At 42.2% G+C, this 20,635-nt stretch overlaps 1 protein-coding gene across 3 annotated transcripts in view; it reads left to right on the top strand.

The window, feature by feature from the left end:
- GLT1D1 (glycosyltransferase 1 domain containing 1) overlaps positions 1 to 20,635 on the top strand; it is a 117,902-nt gene that overhangs the window by 13,045 nt on the left and 84,222 nt on the right. For all 3 annotated transcript variants that reach the window (XM_061384526.1, XM_061384525.1, XM_061384527.1), the window contains exons 2-3: positions 6,645 to 6,793; positions 13,272 to 13,377. In XM_061384526.1, coding sequence (XP_061240510.1) covers positions 6,645 to 6,793; positions 13,272 to 13,377 — 255 coding nt within the window. The remainder of the gene's footprint in view (positions 1 to 6,644; positions 6,794 to 13,271; positions 13,378 to 20,635) is intronic.

The raw sequence follows: 20,635 nt of genomic DNA, 5'->3' as shown, positions 1-20,635 counted from the left end.
GAGCCACTGTGTCATTTAAAACATTCTAGTAGTCACTTTAAACAAAGCAGAAACGATCAAATTAATTTTAATAATACAGTCTTATGAACTCAGTATATCCAAATATTATTTCAACATGTCAATACAAAAATTATGATTGCGCTGTATTTATTTATTTGATTGCACTGGGTCTTAGTTGTGGCATGCAAGATCTTTAGCTGTGGCATGCGAACTCTTAGTTGTAGCATGTGGGATCTAGTTCTCTGACCAGGGATCGAACCCAGGCCCCCTGCATTGGGAGTGCAGTCTTAGCCACTGGACCACCAGGGAAGTCCCTGTACATATATTTTACACTCAGCACATCTTTTTTCAACTTGCCACATTTGCAGTGCTCAGTTGGCTTTATTATTAGACAATGTAGGACTCACCCTGCAGATGGGACCTGTCTCTTCCATTTGATGTAGGACCCCTCATTTCTTGTTGTCTCCCCTTTGCCCCAAGTTCATTTACTTCATCAGTCTGAGCTCAGCAGTCTTTTGGGTTCAGGAGACCTGATCTAGATGCTTTACCTGTTTTGTGACTATATGTTTGCGTTATTTTAAAAAGAGTGACTTCCTAACAGTTATCTCTCAAGTATAAGAATCCACTAGAATCACATTAAAAAGTAGATTCACTTTACAGTTTGCAGAACTCACCAAAAGAGATAATATGCAAGGTAACACCATGTCCCACAAATGTGCTGTTATTATCTCACTGCATTTATGGAGAGGCAAGGGGGGCAGTGTTCTCTCCAGTTTACTCTCCTGAGCTGGGGCTCACGGGTTCATGTGGGCATTGCCTTGACAGGTCTTCATCTTGCTGAGCTTCATCATGGTTTCAAGACCAGCATGGTTTCTCTTAACTTACCTGAACTTCCTTTCTTAAAAAAGTTTTTATTTACTTAATTATTTTTGGCTGCACTAGGTCTCTGTTGCTGCATATGGGCTTTCTCTAGTTGCAGTGAGCAGGGGCTATTCTTCATGGTGCTGCACGGGCTTCTCATTGTGGTGGCTTCTCTTGTTGCAGAGCTAGGGGTCTAGGGTGCAGGCTCAGTAGTTATGGCTTGTGGGCTCAGTAGTTGTGGCACACAGGTTTAGTTGCGCCTAGGCATGTGGGATCTTCCCGGACCAGGGATTGAATCCATGTCCCCTGCATTGGTAAGTAGACTGTCAACCACTGGACCACCTGGGAAGTCCCACGTCTCAGAACTTCTTGAAATATTATCAGAGTGTGACATCTTACACTTCAACACAGGTGACTTCACCCCACCAGTGACATGACATTCTTTCCCCCCAGTGAACCATAGTTGAGCCAGGTTGACATCATGGGACATTAATGTCAACACCAGGTTGACATTAGGTGCAATGTTCTATGAGAATCAGTGGGCCCCGCCAGCTGCTCACACTTAGAGGCCCACAAGGTGAGATGGCCTTAAGGAATATTAGATTCCTGTTTCCTGTCTCAGGATCATGCAGGGGCTCATGACTATGGAATGGGATGCAGTTCGTGTTGCCTGCCCTATATCAGTTTTTCTTGCCTTTTTTTTTTTTTTTTTTAATGGAGACATCATAGCTTATCAAAATCCACATAGGCTAAACACACAAATGATTAAGCTCTGTTTGTGCACTCAGTTAAATAGGATGGCTTTCAGCCAAGTGGAAGCAGATAGAGTCCTACTGAATCTTTGAATCTTGAGTCAGGGATGTGCAAGGAGGTTTAGTCAATTTCTAGAACATGCTCAAAGCCTCTTAATTTGTTGGAGATGCTTTTGTTCTCAAAAAAAAAAAAAAAAAAAAAGCCTTTGTTAAGCCAAATAAGCCAGAGTTCCTGGGACATAACAGGTGCTCGGGGAATTTATTAGTTGAATCAAGTTATCACTCATGACAAGTGAAGAGTGAAAGTCACTCAGTCATGTCTGACTCTTTGCGACCCCAATTCTCCAGGCCAGAATACTGGAGTGGGTAGCTGTTTCCTTCTCCAGGGGATGTTCCCAACCCAGGGATCAAACCCAGGCCTCCCACATTGCAGTCAGATTCTTTACCAGCTGAGCCACCAGGGAAGCCTAAGAATAATGGAGTGGGTAGCCTATCCCTTCTCCAGTGGATCTTCCCGACCCAGGAATTGAACCGGGGTCTTCTGCACTGCAGGCAGATTCTTTACCTGCTGGGCTACTGGGGAAGCCCAGTGATGCTGAAAGGTCAGCCTCTGTGCACTGGTGCCAAATCTGTTGCAGGAAGGGGGATCCCTTCCAGGGCCTGAGAGTGGGCTCTTGTCTAACACGTGGCAATGAATTGTTGGAGGAAATACATGTGCTGACAAAGCAAGAGACTTTTTTGGGAAGGGGACTTGGATGGAGAGCAGCAGGGTAAGAGAACCCAGGAGAACTGCTCTGCCACGTGATTCGCAGTCTCAGTTTTATGGTAATGAGGCTAGTTTCCAGGTTGTCTGTGGCCGATACTTCTGACTCAGGGTCCTTCCTGACGGCGATTGCATGGCTCAGCCAAGATAGATTCCAGCGAGAAGGATTCTGGGAGGTTAGTAGGACTTAGGTACTGGCGTCTCCTCTTTCCTTTTGACTTTTCCTGAATTCTTCTGGTTGATGCTAACTTGTTAGTTCTACATTCCTTTTGAGGACCTCCTGTTTAACAGAACTCACGTAAGTGGTTACTATGGTGCCTGGCCAGGGCAGGTGGTTTCAGTCAGTGGTTTCCCTAACAAATCAAATCTCGGAGACAGAGTTTTGGGTAGAAAAGAATAGCTTTATTGCTTTCCCAGGCAAAGGGGAGCCCTTGAAACTCTGTGTCCCAACCCTGAAGAAATTGGTGAGGATTTTTATAGCAATGGTCCAAGGGTAGTGTTGCTGATAGGATTAGGGTGTGTGCATGGCCTGTACTCAGTTAATCTCAAACCAGGATAGGATTAGGGTGTATTCATGGCCTGTACTCAAGTAATCTTAAACTTTGACCAGAAGCAAACAGTTGCTTCTTGGCTGTTCCTCTCTTGCCTCTGTATCCCCTTCCTTCTCTGATTAGCAACTGTTTGAACCTGCCTTTTGGAACTCAGTGGAAGTCATGGAAGCTGAACAGAAAGGCTCCTGTGCCCCGGAGCCCCACAGGGTCCTGCTTGGTTTCAGAAGGAACAAGAACAAAGCAATTTAAAAGTGTTATTTCCTTAAGATCTTATGGAAAAGCCAGAAAGAACTTTTTGGCCAACCTGATACAAATCGGCAGAAAACAAGGCTCAAGTCTTGGTCCATAGAGAATTAAGATTAAAAAAAAAAAAGACTATTTTTAAATATTTATGAGATCATAAAGCTAGTGTTGAAATGCCATTTGAAAATGCGTTTAATAGACAAAGAACAAGGCATTGTCTATACCCTGTCACCCAATCCAATATGCCCTGCCCTGTAGATTCTGCATCAGCCAGAAATCTCTCAGGTATAAATTTCCTAAGTAGAATTCAAACTGTTTCCTTTCCATTTCCCAACACCTTTGTTTTTGGCTTCTCATTTTAGAGTTTTAAAGATGGAATAACAGTCATTTCACAGTTATACTCTGAAGTTTGTGGTGTCCTTATTTTTGCATGATGTGTATTTTTAGGCTGAAGTGAGCAGATAACTAGACAGCCTGCAGGCTTCTATCCTGGTTCTGCTTAACAGTTACCATCATCATTTCTAAAGGAGTTGAGGGGGTTAGGTGGTGGTGGTAGGGGGTGGGGGGGTGGTCGGGGGGTGGGGGGCAGTGACAGTGGTCAATCAGCATTAACAGCAGAAATGACAAGATAAAGATACTCAATATGTTGTAAGAACAGAAGCCAACTCGTCTCCAGACCTTAGTTTTTCTTTCTTGGCAAGGTGATAGCTGCAGCCTTGCATTTAATTTACAACACAAAAGAGAAAACAGAGAGAGAAAAAATTCATCATTCACGTAGTAGTATCGGTGATGATTCTCGCCATATTTCCCAGAGTGGAGGTGGGCTTGAAGATTTGAATCTAATGTATCTTCTGAAGACCTGAGTTCTCCTGAGGCTCCCCCTGTGTAAGGAAGTTGGTCATTTTATGATCATTTGGATTGAATGTTCTAGATCCTTGTTCTTCTATGTTTACTCTTATTATTTGATACAATATTGCTCCTAAGTGCCACCCAGCTAACTCCTCTGATGTTCAGCTGAAGAATAACCATCTTTATTATCTCTGGAATTAGGGGGAAAATGGCTGTGTTAGGTTTGAACTTTGTACTCCAGTACCTTCTGGATGATTTAAGAACTTTTCAAGAGTAATTTTAAGTGTCCTTGATTGCCACCAATGTGCTGATTTTGTGTTTTTCTGTTTGTTCTTTTCCGATTTTGTTTTTGGAGTATAGTTGATTTACAGTGTTGTGTTCATTTCAGGTGTACAACAAAGTGATTCAATCATAGCTATATATTCTTTTTTCAGATTCTTTTCCGTTATAGATTATTACAAGATATTGAGTATAGAGTCCCCTGTGCTATAGCAGGTCCTTGTTGGTTTTCAGTTCTGTAATAGGAGCTCTAAGTATGATGTGACTGCCTTGCTCATATGACTGCAGCCCAGAGGGATGGTGGTAGCGATAGGCTTGGAGAACAATGGAAATAGTGAGGGGACAGCTGCATTAGGAGCAGAGGCTGTCAAATTTCACTGAAGGGGGCTGGTGTTGGAGAATGTTGGGGCCATGTCAGGGGGCTCAGAAGGCATGATGCATTGGACATCCTCCAGATGGAAGGGCAGGACTGGAGCTAAGGATGGCAAGAGTGGGATGCACTTGGCCTTGCAGGGGAAGTGGGATATGAAGGGCACTGTGTGCTAGGCTAGGGCACTTGGCCTTGATCCCAGAGACACATCCAGCCATCACTGCTTGCTTTATTCAGTAAGCAAGACAGATGCATGCCCCATTCTCGCAGAGTTGACAATTGAGCTCTCTACTCTTAGCCATTTGAGGGTTTTAATCAAGGGAGAGGCCAAGTTGGATTGGCTGTACATTCACATGCTCACACACATACACCTCAAGCAATTACAAGAAGTTCCACTTATGAACATTGCAGATTTTAGAAAATGCAGAGTGTGCATTCACATGTTAACCATATAAGTTAGTCCTGTGTCTGGCATACATTGTCACATGTGTGCATTGTCTACAAGTTGGTTATGCTTTTGTGTACTTTACTGTGAGTACTATATGGAGGACAGAGGTGCAGTATCTTTATTTCAAGCCCAGGAAGTCTGGAAGCAAGCGCAAAAGCAGCAGTCATGTAACTGTTACTGCTGTACTTTTCAAGGTTCTATACTATAGGGTTAAAAATGTTTTCTCTATTTTTTTGTGTTTGTTTCCTTTTTATGTATTATTTGTGTGAAAAGTATTACAAACCTATTACAGTACAGTAATATATAGCTGATAGTATTAGCTGGGTACTCAGGCTAACTTTGTTGGACTTACCAATAAATTGGACTTACGAACATGCTCTCAGAATGGAACTCATATGTACGTTAGGGACTTACTATATTAAAAATAATGTATGTACCTGGTCAAAGTATCTAGCCATGCAAAAGGGTCTAGACGTGCAAAAAAGCTCTGGTCCCTGGATCTCTTTAGACAGAATCATTGTTACCTATTTCTTCTAAATCTTTCTACAGATATTCTATGCACACATGCTATATATACACAGGGTTCTTCACTTTGCTCTCTTTTCATTAACAGTGTGTATTGAGTTCATTCTAAGTAATGTCACAGTGATCTGCATTTTCTTCACAGCATCAGGGCTTGATGGCCTCATACTCACTGTAATATAACTGGTCCCCTCCTGTTGCACACTGAGGACATGTGCTTACTTTTTTGCTTCCTCAGTGCTTACTCTTGGATGCATGTGTTGCACTCGTACCCTAGTGTGCTTTTAGATCAATTCTGAGAAGGGAAGTTATTTGATCACAGAGTGTGTGCATTTTAAATCTGTTAGTGGTTGCTACTTTGCCCACAGAAGAGCTTGTGCCTGTTTCCCCAGTATAGTAGTGTTTATTTCTTGAAGCCTATGGCAGACTTTCCAAATAGTCTACATTGAAAAGATGATCACATTAAAAAGTTGATCACCATTTTGTGTATGGAAAAGCCCAACTGTATTATGAGGGGTATGGACTGTAATTTTATACTGATCTCTGTTTGTGTTGATGGAACTTCTCTGGTGGCGCAGATGAGAAAGAATCTGCCTGCAATGCAGGAGACTGGGTTTGATCCCTGAGCTGGGAAGATCCCCTGGAGAATGGAATGGCAACCCACTCTCGTATTCTCGCCTGGAGAATTCCATGGACAGAGGAGCCTGGTGGGCTATAGTCCATGGGGTCACAAAGAGTCAGACACAACTGAAGCGACTAACATTTACTCTTTCTTTCCTGCTACCCTTGGTCCCAGCCCTGGTCCCAGTCCCAGTTCTGGTATTTGAGGCTGATGGATGAATGTCTTTTAGGTGGATTGCTTCTAGAGGACAATTCAGAAGATATGTATTATTAACTTTTGGTTTAATGAATCTTTTGATTGATTTAAAGTTTTGACCACAGCAGCAACATGTTCCATTTTAATTTTTTGTTTTCCTATCTTTTTTCTGTTTATTTTTTGATAAAGGGACCATCTAGAAGCTGCAGGTCATGTGTGTATTCTGAAAGATGCCTTTGACTTTGAAAGTCCATCTGAAATCTCAAACTTCATCAAGGCAGAAAACTTGGAGGCAGCTGTGGCTCTGCATTTGTATAGAGGAGGCAGACTTTTGCAAGGTAAGCCCCTCTCTTCGGGGTGAAATGCTAGCAGTCACGAAAACCAGCAGTGCCTATAAGGTCAACTTGAAACATAGATGAAACAGTTTATCCCATTTATCCGGCTCCAAAATGGAAGGAACACAATCATCTTTTCGGTGTGTTCTTAACAGATGGATTTTCTAAAATAATGTAACTACGCCAGTTGAGATTGGATGTATATCGAAGCTGTTTTTACTACATTAAGAGTCTTATCGTGAATGTTTTTGATGTGTTTTTCTTCACTCAAAATCTAATGTTCAAAAGTTAAAAATGGGGCTCTTTCACAAAATGTAGAAGTGAGCACATAGGAGAGAGTTTACTCAATTTATTAATGAGGAAACTACTAAGATGCTAAAGCCAATTTAAAGAGCATTTGGGGAGCTGAGACTTGAGTGGGCAATTTAGTAAAGACTGTTAGGATGAGGACTTCCCTGGTGGTCCAGTAGTTAAAAATCTGCCTGTCCATGCAGGGGACACAGGTTCAATCCCTGGCATGGGAAGATCCCACACACCTCGGGGCAACTAAGCCTGTGTTTCACAACTACTGTGCTCGCGTGCTGCAACTACTGAAGCCCATGCACCCTGGAGCCCATGCCTTACTGCAGGAGAGCCACTGCTATGAGAAGCCCGTGCACCCCAACAAAGAGGAGGCCCCGGCTTGTGGCAGTAGAGAAAGCCCGCACTTGGCAAGGAAGACCCAGTGCAGCCAAAAATAAAGAAATAATAAGGTTTTTAAAAGAATATTAGGATGGGGTTGGCTGTAGAACTGGTTAGTGTCCAGCAGGGCAATCACCTGTAAGCTTCGGGCTAAGCTCTCTGTCTACAGCAGCTTCCCACCAGCTCTGTGTTCTATACATGGTACTGTGTGTGTGTCATCGCTATTCTCCCAGTTAGTCCAACACCCCCTCCCACCCCGCCATTACCCACCCCATGTCCACATGTCTGGTCTCTATGTCTGCATCTCTATTCCTGCCCTGGAAGTAGGTTCATCTGTACCATTTTTCCAGATTCCACATATGTAAATTGATACAGCCACTGTGGAGAATAGTATGGGGGCTCCTAAAAAAGCTAAAAATAGAGCCATTATATGACCCAGCAATCCTATTACTGGGCATATACTCTGAGAAAACCATAATTCAAAAGGCCACGTACCCTAGTGTTCCTGGCAGCTCTATTTACAATAGCCACAATGAGGAAACAGCCTAGTGTCCGACGACAGATGAAGAATAAAGATGTGGCACATATGTACAATGGAATATTACTCAGTCATAAAAATGAATGAAATTGAGTCATTTGCAGTGATGTGGATGGATCTAGAATCTGTCATACAAAGTGCAGTAAGTCAGGAAGAGAAAAACAAATATTGCATATTAACACATATATGTGGAATCTAGAAAAATAATCCTGGTATTTTTCTTGAGTGCTTGTTAATTTACAGTGGTCTCCCAAAGTTCCCTAGGTGTCCCTCTCTATCTATAATTCCCTACTGGGAACTCTACAACTACCTATATAACTATATTAGTCTATTCCTAACTACAACTTCACAGAGTAAGAACTTTTAATTAATAGTAAATACTGAAGTCACACAACAGTCTTAGAAAACTAATCCACAGGGAACCTTTAAATACTGCTTTCTTGCACCTTGAAAGGATGTGCATGCAATCATTCTCTTGGCTTTATTTACAATTTTTGGATATTTCTTCTTTTCCCTTCCAAGTTCGGCTTGACTTCACTGAGAGCCCGGTGGCAACCGAGTGGAGGCAAGACAGATAATTTTGTTGTTGAGCCACAAGTGGCTTTTTCCAAACATGAATTAAATGACATGGCAGTGGCAGCTTTTCAGGAGATAGTATGTCACTTGAGGCCCTACATTATCTATAGTAATCATCATACAGGAGTAACACTTCACTCAGCAAGATGTATCAACTTCTGAAATTTTCAGACATTTCACTGCTAAAGGTGACTTCCTGTTTCCCTGCACTATCAGTTCAGTTCAGTCGTTCAGTCATGTCTGACTCTTTGCAACCCCATGAATCGCAGCACGCCAGGCCTCCCTGTCCATCACCAACTCCAGGAGTCACCCAAACTCACGTCCATCGAGTCAGTGATGCCATCCAGCCATCTCATCCTCTGTCATCCCCTTCTCCTCCTGCCCCCAATCCCTCCCAGCATCAGCCTTATTAATCTTCTAGCTCTGTCTCCCGCTCCTGCACCATAGGAAGTAGGACCCTCTTTTCCCATATAGGTGTCGCCCAATGGTGCAGCGGTAAAGAATCTGCCTGCCAAAGCAGGAGATGCAGGAGACAAAGGTTCAATCCCTGCTCCGGGAAGATCCCCTGGAGAAGGAAATGGCAACCCATCCAGCATTCTTGCCTGGGAAATCCCATGAACAGCAGAGCCTGGCAGGCTGCAATCCATGGGGTTGCAAAGAGTCAAACACGACTGAGCATGCACACATACATATGGTATATTTAAGCACATAACTTAGTGATCTTTCAAAATCAGTGCTTGTGCTGACCATTTGTCACTCCCAATCGTCTGCTGAGAAAAAAAATCTCATGGTTTCCTGAACCTGGCTTCTTAAAGCCACCTGATGTCTGTTCCTTGCTAGATTCAAGCCTAAAGCCTATTCTCAACAAGAAACAAAGGGAAAGATTTGTCAAAACCTTGATTTCTCCTTTCTGTGTAACATAATCACAGATCCCGGGAATTATGGATGGACATCTTTCGGGGCCATTATTTTAACTGCCACAGACCTTTCTCTGGTCCCCAAAGGTTCATGTCCATCCCATGTGCTAAAATCTTAACATCCCCCAAAGTCTAAGCCCCTGGCAGAAGGTAAATCCTCTCTACATGGTCTGCTTTTCCACGTCTGGCTGTGTGTATTTTTGGAAAAGGTCACACCTGCCAATAGTAAGAAAGGCAAGCAATATAAAATGTTATAGAGAGAAAAAGTAAGTTTCTCTACCATCCCAGATTTGTGATCTTCTGGGTTCCTTTTTTTTTTTTCCCCTGCCACACCAAGAAGTTTGTGGGATATTAGTTCCCTGACCAGGGATCGAACTCGTGCCCGTGGCAGTGAAAGCATGAGTCCTAATCACTGGACCACCAGGGAAGTACCCGGGGTTCTTTCCATAGAGGCAATGGCAGCTAGGTTTTTCTGCTTATCTTTTCACAGATATTCTTTGTACAGAGAAATTTATGTTGATCATTTTATTACACACATTGTGTTCATCAAAATGCTCTTGATTTTTTTTGTTTTACTTAAATTCCTTTTTAAAGTTTTCATTTGAATTTTTTACTTACCGCCTTTCTGTACCTCCTGTGTATTGTCAGAGTGCTTAGTATCTAAAGGCTGTGAAATGAGAGGCACTTCACTAGAAAGAAAAAAAATAAAATCTGCTCCTTTTCATGACAAAAGACTTCTAAGGTAAATACAAGGAAAGATCACTACTTTTTCATTGCAATGTTGAATCTCTGTAGTGGAGAAGGCAATGGCAACCCACTCCAGTACTCTTGCCTGGAAAATCCCAGGGACGGAGGAGCCTGGTAGGCTGCAGTCCATGGGGTCACTAAGAGTCGGATATGACTGAGCGACTTCACTTTCACTTTTCAGTTTCATGCACTGGAGAAGGAAATGGCAACCCACTCCAGTGTTCTTGCCTGGGGAATCCCAGGGACGGGGGAGCCTGGTGGGCTGCTGTCTATGGGGTCGCACAGAGTTGGACACGACTGAAGCGATTTAGCAGCAGCAGCGATGGTTTGTTTGAGAAACCCCAGTATGAACTCAAATTAGATCTGGTCTGTTTAGTGGTTTGCTTTTGCTCTTTTGAAATTTTTATTGACCTTTGGAAGTCCTTCTGGGAAGCCCTATTTGATGAGCACGTGTTTAACTTGATCTGTGCATGCTCCATGCCTTTTGAGATTACCAAGGCAGGAAATGTGCCTTCCATCAGTTTAGGGCTCATCATTCAGAATAAATATGCTCCTGGGGGGAGGGGGTGGAATCTTTTTGCACTTGACATTCGCAGCATCTCAGATATTTTTGGTTCCCATACCTTTGTGCCCTCCGTAATTCATCATACTGCATGTTCCTGAAAGATACAGTCTGTGTCTCTTTCCTTTCCCTCCTGGTTCCTCGCCGTCATGGTGACTGATACCATGAATAGCAGGTCTACATTTGAAGCCGTCTTTTCCCGTCATAAACACCAGCAGTTCCAAATTAACTCATTTCCCAGGGATGATACACTTGGCTTTATTTATTTATTTTAATTTTAATTTTTAATTGGAGGATAATTGGCTTACAGTGTTGTGTTAGTTTCTGCAGTACAACAATGTGAGTTAGCTGTTTAATATGTGTATACAGATATCCTCTCCGTGTTGAGCCTCACTCCCACCTCCCCCATCCCACCCCTCTAGGTCATCACAGTGTACCGAGCTGAGCTCCCTGCGATCTGCAGCAGGCTCCCACTAGCTGTCTGTTTCACACCTGGTAGTGTACATATGTCAGTGCTACTCTTTCAGTTCATCCCCACCCTCCCCTTCCTGGCTATGTCCACATGTTCATTCTCTACGTCTGTGGCTCTGTTCTTGCCTTGCAAATAGAGTCATCAGTACCATATTTCTAGCTTCCAAACATTTGAGTTAATATTGCTGTTGTTTAGTCACTAAGTCATGTCTGACTCTTTTGTGACCCTCATGGATTATAGCCCATCAAACACCTCTGTCCATGGGATTTCCCAGGCAATAATACTGGAATGGATTACCATTTCCTCCTCCAGGGATTCTTTCCAATCCAGGGATCAAACTTGAATCTCCTGCATTAGCAGGCAGATTCTTTACTACTGAGCCACCAGGAAAACCTCATGCATTAACAGACAGTATTTGTTTTTCTTTTTCTGACTGACTTTACTCTGTATGACAGACTCTGAGTTCATCCACATCACTACAACGGACTCAGTTTCATTACTTTTTGTGGCTGAGTAATATTCCATTATATATATATATGTATATATATACATGTATATATCACAACTTTAAAATATTAATTTATTTTAATTGGAGGCTAATTACTTTACATTATTGTGGTGGGTTTTGCCATACACTGACATGAATCAGCCACGGGTGTACATGTGTCCCTCCATCCTGAACCCCCCTCACACCTCCCTCCCCATCCCATCCCTCTGGGTTGTCCCAGTGCACCAGCTTTGAGTGCCCAGTGTCAAACATTGAACTTGGACTGGCCATCTGTTTCACATATGGTAACATACATGTTTCAATGCTACTCTCTCTAATCATCCCACCCTCGCCTTCTCCCACAGAGTCCAAAAGTCTGTTCTTTACATCTGTCTCTTTTGTTGTCTTGCACATAAGGTCATCGTTACCATCTTTCTAAATTCCATATATATGTGTTGTCCGACTCTGTGCGACCCCAAAGATGGCAGCCCACCAGGCTTCCCCGTCCCTGGGATTCTCCAGGCAAGAACACTGGAGTGGGTTGCCATTTCCTTCTCCAGTGCATGAAAGTGAAAAGTGAAAGGGAAGTCACTCAGTCGTGTCCGACTCTAGCGACCCCATGGACTGCAGCCCACCAGGCTTCTCTGTCCATGGGATTCTCCAGGCAAGAACACTGGAGTGGGTTGCCATTTCCTTCTCCAATGCATGAAAGTAAAAATGAAAGTTGTGTCCAACTCGTAGCAGCCCCATGGACTGCAGCCTACCAGGCTCCTCTGTCCATGGATTTTCCAGGCAAGAGTACTGGAGTGGGGTGCCATTGCCTTCTCTGATATATGTGTTAATATACTATATTGGTGTTTTTCTTTCTGACTTACTTCACTTTGTATAATAGGCTCCAGTTTCATCCACCTCAATAGAACTGATTCAACTGTGTTCTTTTTAATAGCCGAATAATATTCCATTGTGTATATGTGCCACAACTTTCTTATCCATTCATCTGCCGATGGACATCTAGGTTGCTTCCATATCCTAGCTATTGTAAACAGTGCTGTGATGAACACTGGGGTACATGTGTATCTTTCAATTCTGTTTTCCTCAGTGATATCACAACTTCTTTATCAACTCATCTATCAGTGGATATGTAGGTTCCTTTCATGTCCTAAATATTATAAATAGTGCTGCAGTGAACATTGGGGTACTTGTGTCTTTTTGAATTATGATTATACTTGACTTTGATAGATGGAAGCTAACAACATTTTTCATATGTTAAAATTTAAAGCATATTGATTTAAAATGGCCTTGCCTCACATGAGTAACCCCATGTCATGTTCACAATGGTGATACCTGATCTATTCAGGGGAGGTGGATGTAATTGAACAAACAACATGACCCAGTCCATATGTTTTGGGAACTTTGGTTTTTTATATCAATGCTTGGGGATAATTAGTGAGAGGGTGTTTTAAAGGTAAACTGTGCTTTGTTAAGTATCCTAATTTTGCAGGTAATGGAATTCCTTTTGGAATCATCTTTGGTGGAACTGATTTAAATGAAGATGTTAACCAGGGAGATAAAAACAAAGTGATGGGAAAAGTCCTTGAAGAAGCCAGGTAATCCTTAAGAGAATTTCACAGGAGTTAAGCATGTAACCTTTTTGGATAAAATTCATTAACACAAAACGATGGAGTAAACCAGTAGTTTGGAAGTTTTTATGTCTTACCCTAAAAAAAAATTGCTTTCCTTCTTTCATTTTTTAATTCAGTCGGCACATGTTTATTTACCAGGAATAGTCACTGTAAACAAGTTACTCGTCTTGAGCAATTCTTTGACTTCAGTTAATATTGGATGAATGTTCTTAAAATGTTTGCTGTGGTGGAAGAGATAGAATTATTGCTAAGAGCGAATAAGGGTAAACTCAGGCTTTATTAGCACACAATTTAGGGTCAACTTTGCATCGGGTTTGCCCAAGTAGAATGTTTTCATTTTTCCAGTTTTACTGAGATATAATTGACATGCAGAACTGTATCCATTTAAGGTGGTGGTTTCTTGCTAAGTCCTGTCTAACTCTTGTGACCCCATGGACCTTAACCTGCCAGGCTCTTCTGTCCATGGGGTTTCCCAGGCAAGAATACTAGAGTAGGTTGTCATTTTCTTCTTCCAAGGATCTTCCCAACCCAGGAACTGAACCCAGCTTTCCTGTATTGCAGGCAACTTCTTTACTGATTGAGCCATCAGGGGCGAGCCATCAGGCATAATGATTTGATTTGAAATGATTATCACAGCAAATTTAGTGAACATCCATCATCTCCTATAGCTACAAATTTAATTAAATAGAAAAGAGATTTTTTTTTCCCTTGTGGTGAGATTTACTTAAATGCGTAAGATTTACTCTCTTAGTTCCCCAACCAGGGATAGAACCGGTGCCCCTTGCAGTGGGGAGCATGGCGTCCTAACCACTGGACCACCAGGGAAGTTCCTGAAACTTTGTGCCTTTTGACTAATACCTTCCTGTTTCTCCCTCCCCTACCTTCTTTCATCCTACTCATGCTTCCGTGAGTTTGCCTATTTTAGATCCCACATATTGGTGGAGTCACCCCCCCCCCCCACCCCCTGCCATTTGTCCTTCAATGTCTGGCTTGTTTCTCTGAGCATAAGTATGCCCCAAGTTCATCCATGTTGTTGCAGACGACCGATGTCCTCCTTTTTAGAGGCTGAATAGTATTCTAGTGTATGTGCATGCCACATTTTCTTAAAAAAAAAAAAATTATTTATTTATTTTTGGTTGCTCTGGGTCTTCATTGCTGCACACAGGCCTTCTCTAGTTGGGGCAAGTGGAAGCTACTTTCTGTTGCAGTGTGTTTACTCAGTGGTTGGAGCGCATGGGCTTCACTGCTCTGTGGCAGGTGGGATCTTGCCCCACCAGGGATCCAGACCCTTTCCCCTGCATTGGCAGGCGGATTCTTAACAACTGGACCACCAGGGAAGTCCCATGCCACATTTTATGTATCCATTTGTGTATTGATGTGTATTTAGGTTGCTTCCATATCCCCAGTATGTGGCCAGCCTTGGGTTTTTTGTGGCTCATCTGTCACCCTTCTATGGCTGAGGAACTGTGGTTAGGGAATCCTGGCCTTTTCAAATCTGTATAATTGTCCCATTTCTGATCCATATCTAGGACAGAACTCCAGGTTCTATTGTACAGCCTAGTTCAGTTCAGTTCAGTTCATTCGCTCAGTTGTGTCTGACTCTTTGTGACCCCATGGACTGCGGCACACTAGGCTTCCCTGTCCATCACCAACTCCCAGAGTTTACTCAAACTCATGTCCATTGAGTTGGTGATGCCATCTGACCATCTCATCCTCTGTCGTCCCCTTCTCCTCCTGACCTCAATCTTTCCCAGCATCAGGGTCTTTTCCAATGAGTTAGTTCTTCACATCAGGTGGCCAGAGTATTGGAGTTTCAGTTCCAGCATCAGTCCTTCCAATGAATATTCAGGACTGATTTCCTTTAGGATGGACTGGTTGAACCTCATTGCAGTCCAAAGGACTCTCAAGAGTCTTTTCCAACACCACAGTTCAAAAGCAACAGTTCTTTGATGCTCAGCTTTCTTTATAGTCCAACTCTCATATCCATACATGACTACTGAAAAAACCATAGCCTTGACCAGACGGACCTTTGTTGGCAAAGTTATGTCTCTGCTTTTTAATATGCTGTCTAGGTTGGTCATAACTTTTCTTCCAAGGAGCGAACATCTTTTAATTTCATGGCTGCAGTCACCATCTGCAGTCATTTTGGAGCCCCCCCAAAGTAAAGTCTGCCACTATTTCCACTGTTTCCCCATCTATTTGCCATGAAGTGATGGGACCAATTGCCATAATCTTAGTTTTCTGAATGTTGAGTTTTAAGCCAACTTTTTCACTCTCCTCTTTCACTTTCATCAAGAGGCTCTTTAGTTCTTCTTCGCTTTCGCCATAAGGGTGGTATCATCTGCATATCTGAAGTTATTGATATTTCTCTCAGCAATCTTGATTCCAGCTTGTGCTTCATCCAGCCCAGAGTTTCTCTCGATGTACTTTGCATAAAAGTTAAATAAGCAGGGTGACAATATACAGCCTTGATGCACTCCTTTCCCGATTTGGAACCAGTTTGTTGTTCCATGTCCAGTTCTAACTGTTGCATCTTGACCTGCATACAGATTTCTCAGGAAGCAGGTTATATTGTCTGATATGCCCATCTGATTTTCCACAGTTTGTTGTGATCCACACAGTCAAAGGTTTTGACGTAATCAATAAAGCAGAAATAGATGTTTTTCTGGAACTCTCTTGCTTTTTTCGATGATCCAACAGATGTTGGCAATTTGATCTCTGGTTCCTCTGCCTTTTCTAAAACGAGCTTGAACATCTGGAAGTTCACGGTTCATGTACTGTTGAAGCCTGGCACCCCCAATGTCTTTTGGTTAAGATAGGTGCCGGTCTTGCTCCTTAAAACTAGGGTCACAGTTGGATGTAGTTGCACTGCAGGACCCTGCTTCTTCCTGAAGACTTCCTGGAAACAAATGTGGCAATACAACCCTTTCAACATAAGGAGTACCTTCTATGTACGTGTGTGTGTGTTACAATAAATAAAGGCGTGAAAACAGTGCCGCCTCACCTTGAAAGGCGATGTATCATTGCAGGTTTTCTTCTTGTTGTTGTTCTTACACCCTCAAAATTTAATGTCTTCAGATTCCTTCAGTCTGTAATGCATTATCTTTTAGAAGGAAAATCATTCTTCTTGGGAGAAACAGTATGGAATAAATCATCTTATGATATTGTCATTAGCATTATTCATTGTGTTATTATTAAAACACACATTGACTTTTATTTGGGGGCTATTGATTGAAGTTAGTGGGCAGGGAAGTTGCATGAATCATAGATTTTTTGTCTGACACTATACAGCACAGTTTTCTATAGAACAAAGTATTGAACTTGTCTAGCTTTATGACAGGTGTTTCATTTGAATACTTATATTTTTCCTACAAGGTATACTTTTCAACTTTAAAATTTTATTTATTGATTGGCCTCGCCATGCAACAAGCAAGATCTTGATTGCTAGACCAGGGATCAAACCTGTACCCTCTGCAGTGGAAGCTCAGGGACTAACCACTGGACCACCAGGAAATTCCCTCCACTTTTTTAGTATTTAAAACTTTTTTTCCTGTATGGTATAGTATGTGAACTTATTTTAGCACTCACTTTTTTTGATTTCTGAACACTGTAATAAGTATTTGGTAGTTATAAACACCAAAATTAAATAAGGACTATTTGAAATTTGTGAAAGTTGCTTAGTGAAGGATCATCCAGGTGCCTATTAGAAAAAAACTTAACCTTTCCAAGCAAGTGAACAGTAGTTTGTATGGAATGAATTGCCTCATAAATACTTCCACGATTATGAACTCTATAGCACATTAGTAGGTTAAACCACACGAAATTACTGTTTTGTGGGTCAAAAATGGTTGAACGTAAGTAATTTCATATGGCTTTTGAGCTACTTAGTGTTACTGAAGATGTTTTTGACAAACAGAATTCTTTGTCAATGTAAATATGATTTGAAATGGCAGTATTCAAGCAAAAGTGGTAGTTTTTATATTTTTCCTAAGATATATGTTTCTGTTTATGGTTACTTCAGATAGTATTTCTTTTATTTTTTACTCAAGTATAGTTGATTTCCAATGTTGTGTTAATTTCTGCTGTAAAGCAAAGTGATTCGGTTATACACATATACATTTTTTAAAAAATATTCTTCTCTGTTATAGATTATCACAGGATACTGAATATAGTTAGTTCCCTGTACCATACAGTAAGACCTTATTGTTTATCCATTTTATATATGATAGTTTGTTTCTGCTAACCCCAACCTCCAAATCCATCCCTCCCCCTTGGCAACCGTAAGTCTGTTCTCTATGTCCCTGAGTCTGTTTTGGTTTCATAGATAAGTTCATTTCTGTCAAATTTTAGATTCCACAGAAAAGTGACATTACATATTTGTCTTCGTCTGTCTGACTGATTTCACTTAGTATGATAATCTCCAGGCCTATCCATGTTGTTGCAAATGACATTATTTCATTCTTTTTCTGTGGCCAAGTAATATTCCAATGTGTGTATGCACCACATTTTCATTATCCATTCATCTGTTGATGGACGTTTAGGTTGTTTCCATGTCTTGCCTATTGTAAATAGTCTAAATGAGGAAATGGCAACCCACTCCAGTGTTCTTGCCTGGTGAATCCTATGACGAGGGGAGCCTTGCAGGCTGCGGTTCATAGAGTTGCACAGAGTCAGACATGACTGAAGTGACTTAGCACATGTTATTTTAAATGTCTTTTTCTTCTGAGGATCTTTGGGCTAAGAACTCTTTTAAAAGGTTATTTGTTAGGTGAGTGTAAACCCAGGGCTACTGTTTCTATATAAGGGGCCACAATAAAGACCGTGTTATCTGCAGCTCTGAAATAAGTGACATGTCCGACAAGTTAATTCCAGTTGACCCTCCTGACTCCTGGGACATTTTCCCGTGCACCTTCATCAAGGCTGTATATTGTCACCTGTTTATTTAACTTATATGCAGAGTACATCATGAGAAACGCTGGACTGGAAGAAACACAAGCTGGAACCAAGATTGCCGGGGGAAATATCAATAACCTCAGATATGCAGATGACACCACCCTTATGGCAGAAAGTGAAGAGGAACTCAAAAGCCTCTTGATGAAAGTGAAAGTGGAGAGTGAAAAAGTTGGCTTAAAGCTCAACATTCAGAAAACGAAGATCATGGCATCTGGTCCCATCACTTCATGGGAAATAGATGGGGAAACAGTGGAAACAGTGTCAGACTTTATTTTTTGGGGCTCCAAAATCACTACAGATGATGACTGCAGCCATGAAATTAAAAGATGCTTACTCCTTGGAAGGAAAGTTATGACCAACCCAGATAGCATATTCAAAAGCAGAGACATTACTTTGCTAACAAAGGTTCGTCTAGTCAAGGCTATGGTTTTTCCTGTGGTCATGTATGGATGTTAGAGTTGGACTGTGAAGAAGGCTGAGCGCCGAAGAATTGATGCTTTTGAACTGTGGTGTTGGAGAAGACTCTTGAGAGTCCCTTGGACTGCAAGGAGATCCAACCAGTCCATTCTGAAGGAGATCAGCCCTGGGATATCTTTAAGTTGACTCATTGGAAAAGACTCTGATGCTGGGAGGGATTGGGGGCAAGAGGGGAAGGGGATGACAGAGGATGAGATGGCTGGATGGCATCACTGACTCGATGGACGTGAGTCTCAGTGAACTCCGGGAGTTGGTGATGGACAGGGAGGCCTGGCGTGCTGCGATTCATGGGGTCGCAAAGAGTCGGACATGACTGAGCGACTGATCTGATCTGATCTGATCTCTGATGAAAACCCTCCCAAGAATCTCATTCTTCCCTGTTGTCTTAAATACACTGTAGCTCCTACTGGTGCCTCATCCTGGGTGTCAAATGAGCAGGATGTGATGGTGGGGACCATTATTTAGGTAGGAACAGTTACCATCAGCCTCCAGGCTATGATGCACACAGAGTCCGCTCTGCACACCTGGGACATTTTTCATTTCTTTTCTCCCTCTCTCCATTCTTTTCTCACCCTCACCTGTTTGGATTTTAGGGCAAACTCCTGTTGGAATTTACGGCAAAACTGTTCCTTCTCTTGCTTATTCACTCATTCAGCTGGCAGGTATTTTTGCCTCCTGGGTGCCAGACGCTCCAAGGGGCTGGGGTGGTGGATGTGAGCAGAGCAGTGTTCCAGCACATGTGGAGCTGACACTCTCACAGGAAGCGAGAGCGTCAGACTTGCCAAATGAGTGGATTTCCCTTTCCACAAAAGCCTGAGGACTGCACTTGTGCATGTATTCATCAATGCTGTTATGAGGTACAATGCACAGTCTTAGTGTCACTGACCTCGTTCTCTGTTCAATGGCTCTTCTTGGTTCTTGGGATCTTTTCTTTTTTGACAGTGTGAGGCTGTCACTGGCCACGTGGGGTGCCCTAACATCTTGCAGATGTGCTGGTAGTTGCATGAGTACTAGTGGAAAATAATAATAGCAGATGTGAAATGAACTAGGGACCAGCAACTGTGGCAGGCAATTTATAGGCAAGGTGTTCTTTGTTTGGCTCTTAAGTTTCTCATTTTTGCAGTTTTCTGCCAATGAAAGTTTCTACACTCCTTGTAACTGCTGTTTAGCTGCTTGTCTTTCCTTTTTATCTCCATTTTTTGGAAAAAAATTGATGGCCTTAGAATACAGTTGATTTTATCATTTCGCCAATGTTTGGGGGCGGGGCATAGAGAGTATCTCACTGGATTCTCCAATCCCTACTGGACTCAGATGCAAGGTTTAATGTGGTCTGGTCCTCGTCGCTCATGTTTAACATACACAAAGGGAAGGATTCCATATTTCTCCCTTAAGTAAGGAGCATACGATTGGCTGTGTCTGGGATTGGTTGCTGGTTGTAAAAGTGGGAGGGGAGAAGGGAAGGCTTGGAGAAGACACAGACAAGGGAATACAAGCTCCCCTTTCTGGGTCACGCCACAGGGGAAGAATCACATAAAAAAGAATCACATAAGAATCACATAATAATGCTTTTTTTGTTGACTATGCTGTGTGTGCAGCTTGCAGAACTTTAGTTTTCCAACCAGGGATCGTATCCTGACCACAGAAGCACCAAGTTGTAACCACTCAACTGCCAGGGAATTCCCTATTAATGGGTCTTTGCTCCAACATTCTTTACTGCACTGTTTGTGTAATGATGATTTTCTATTTCTACCACTCCTACATTGGTTAATTGGAATTCTACTACAAGAAGAGT

This window comes from Bos javanicus, chromosome 17 (assembly GCF_032452875.1).
Source record: "Bos javanicus breed banteng chromosome 17, ARS-OSU_banteng_1.0, whole genome shotgun sequence".
In the NCBI taxonomy this organism is placed as follows: domain Eukaryota; kingdom Metazoa; phylum Chordata; class Mammalia; order Artiodactyla; family Bovidae; genus Bos; species Bos javanicus.
Note: the sequence above shows the minus strand (reverse complement) of the source record. Positions and strands in the feature narration are given on the sequence as shown.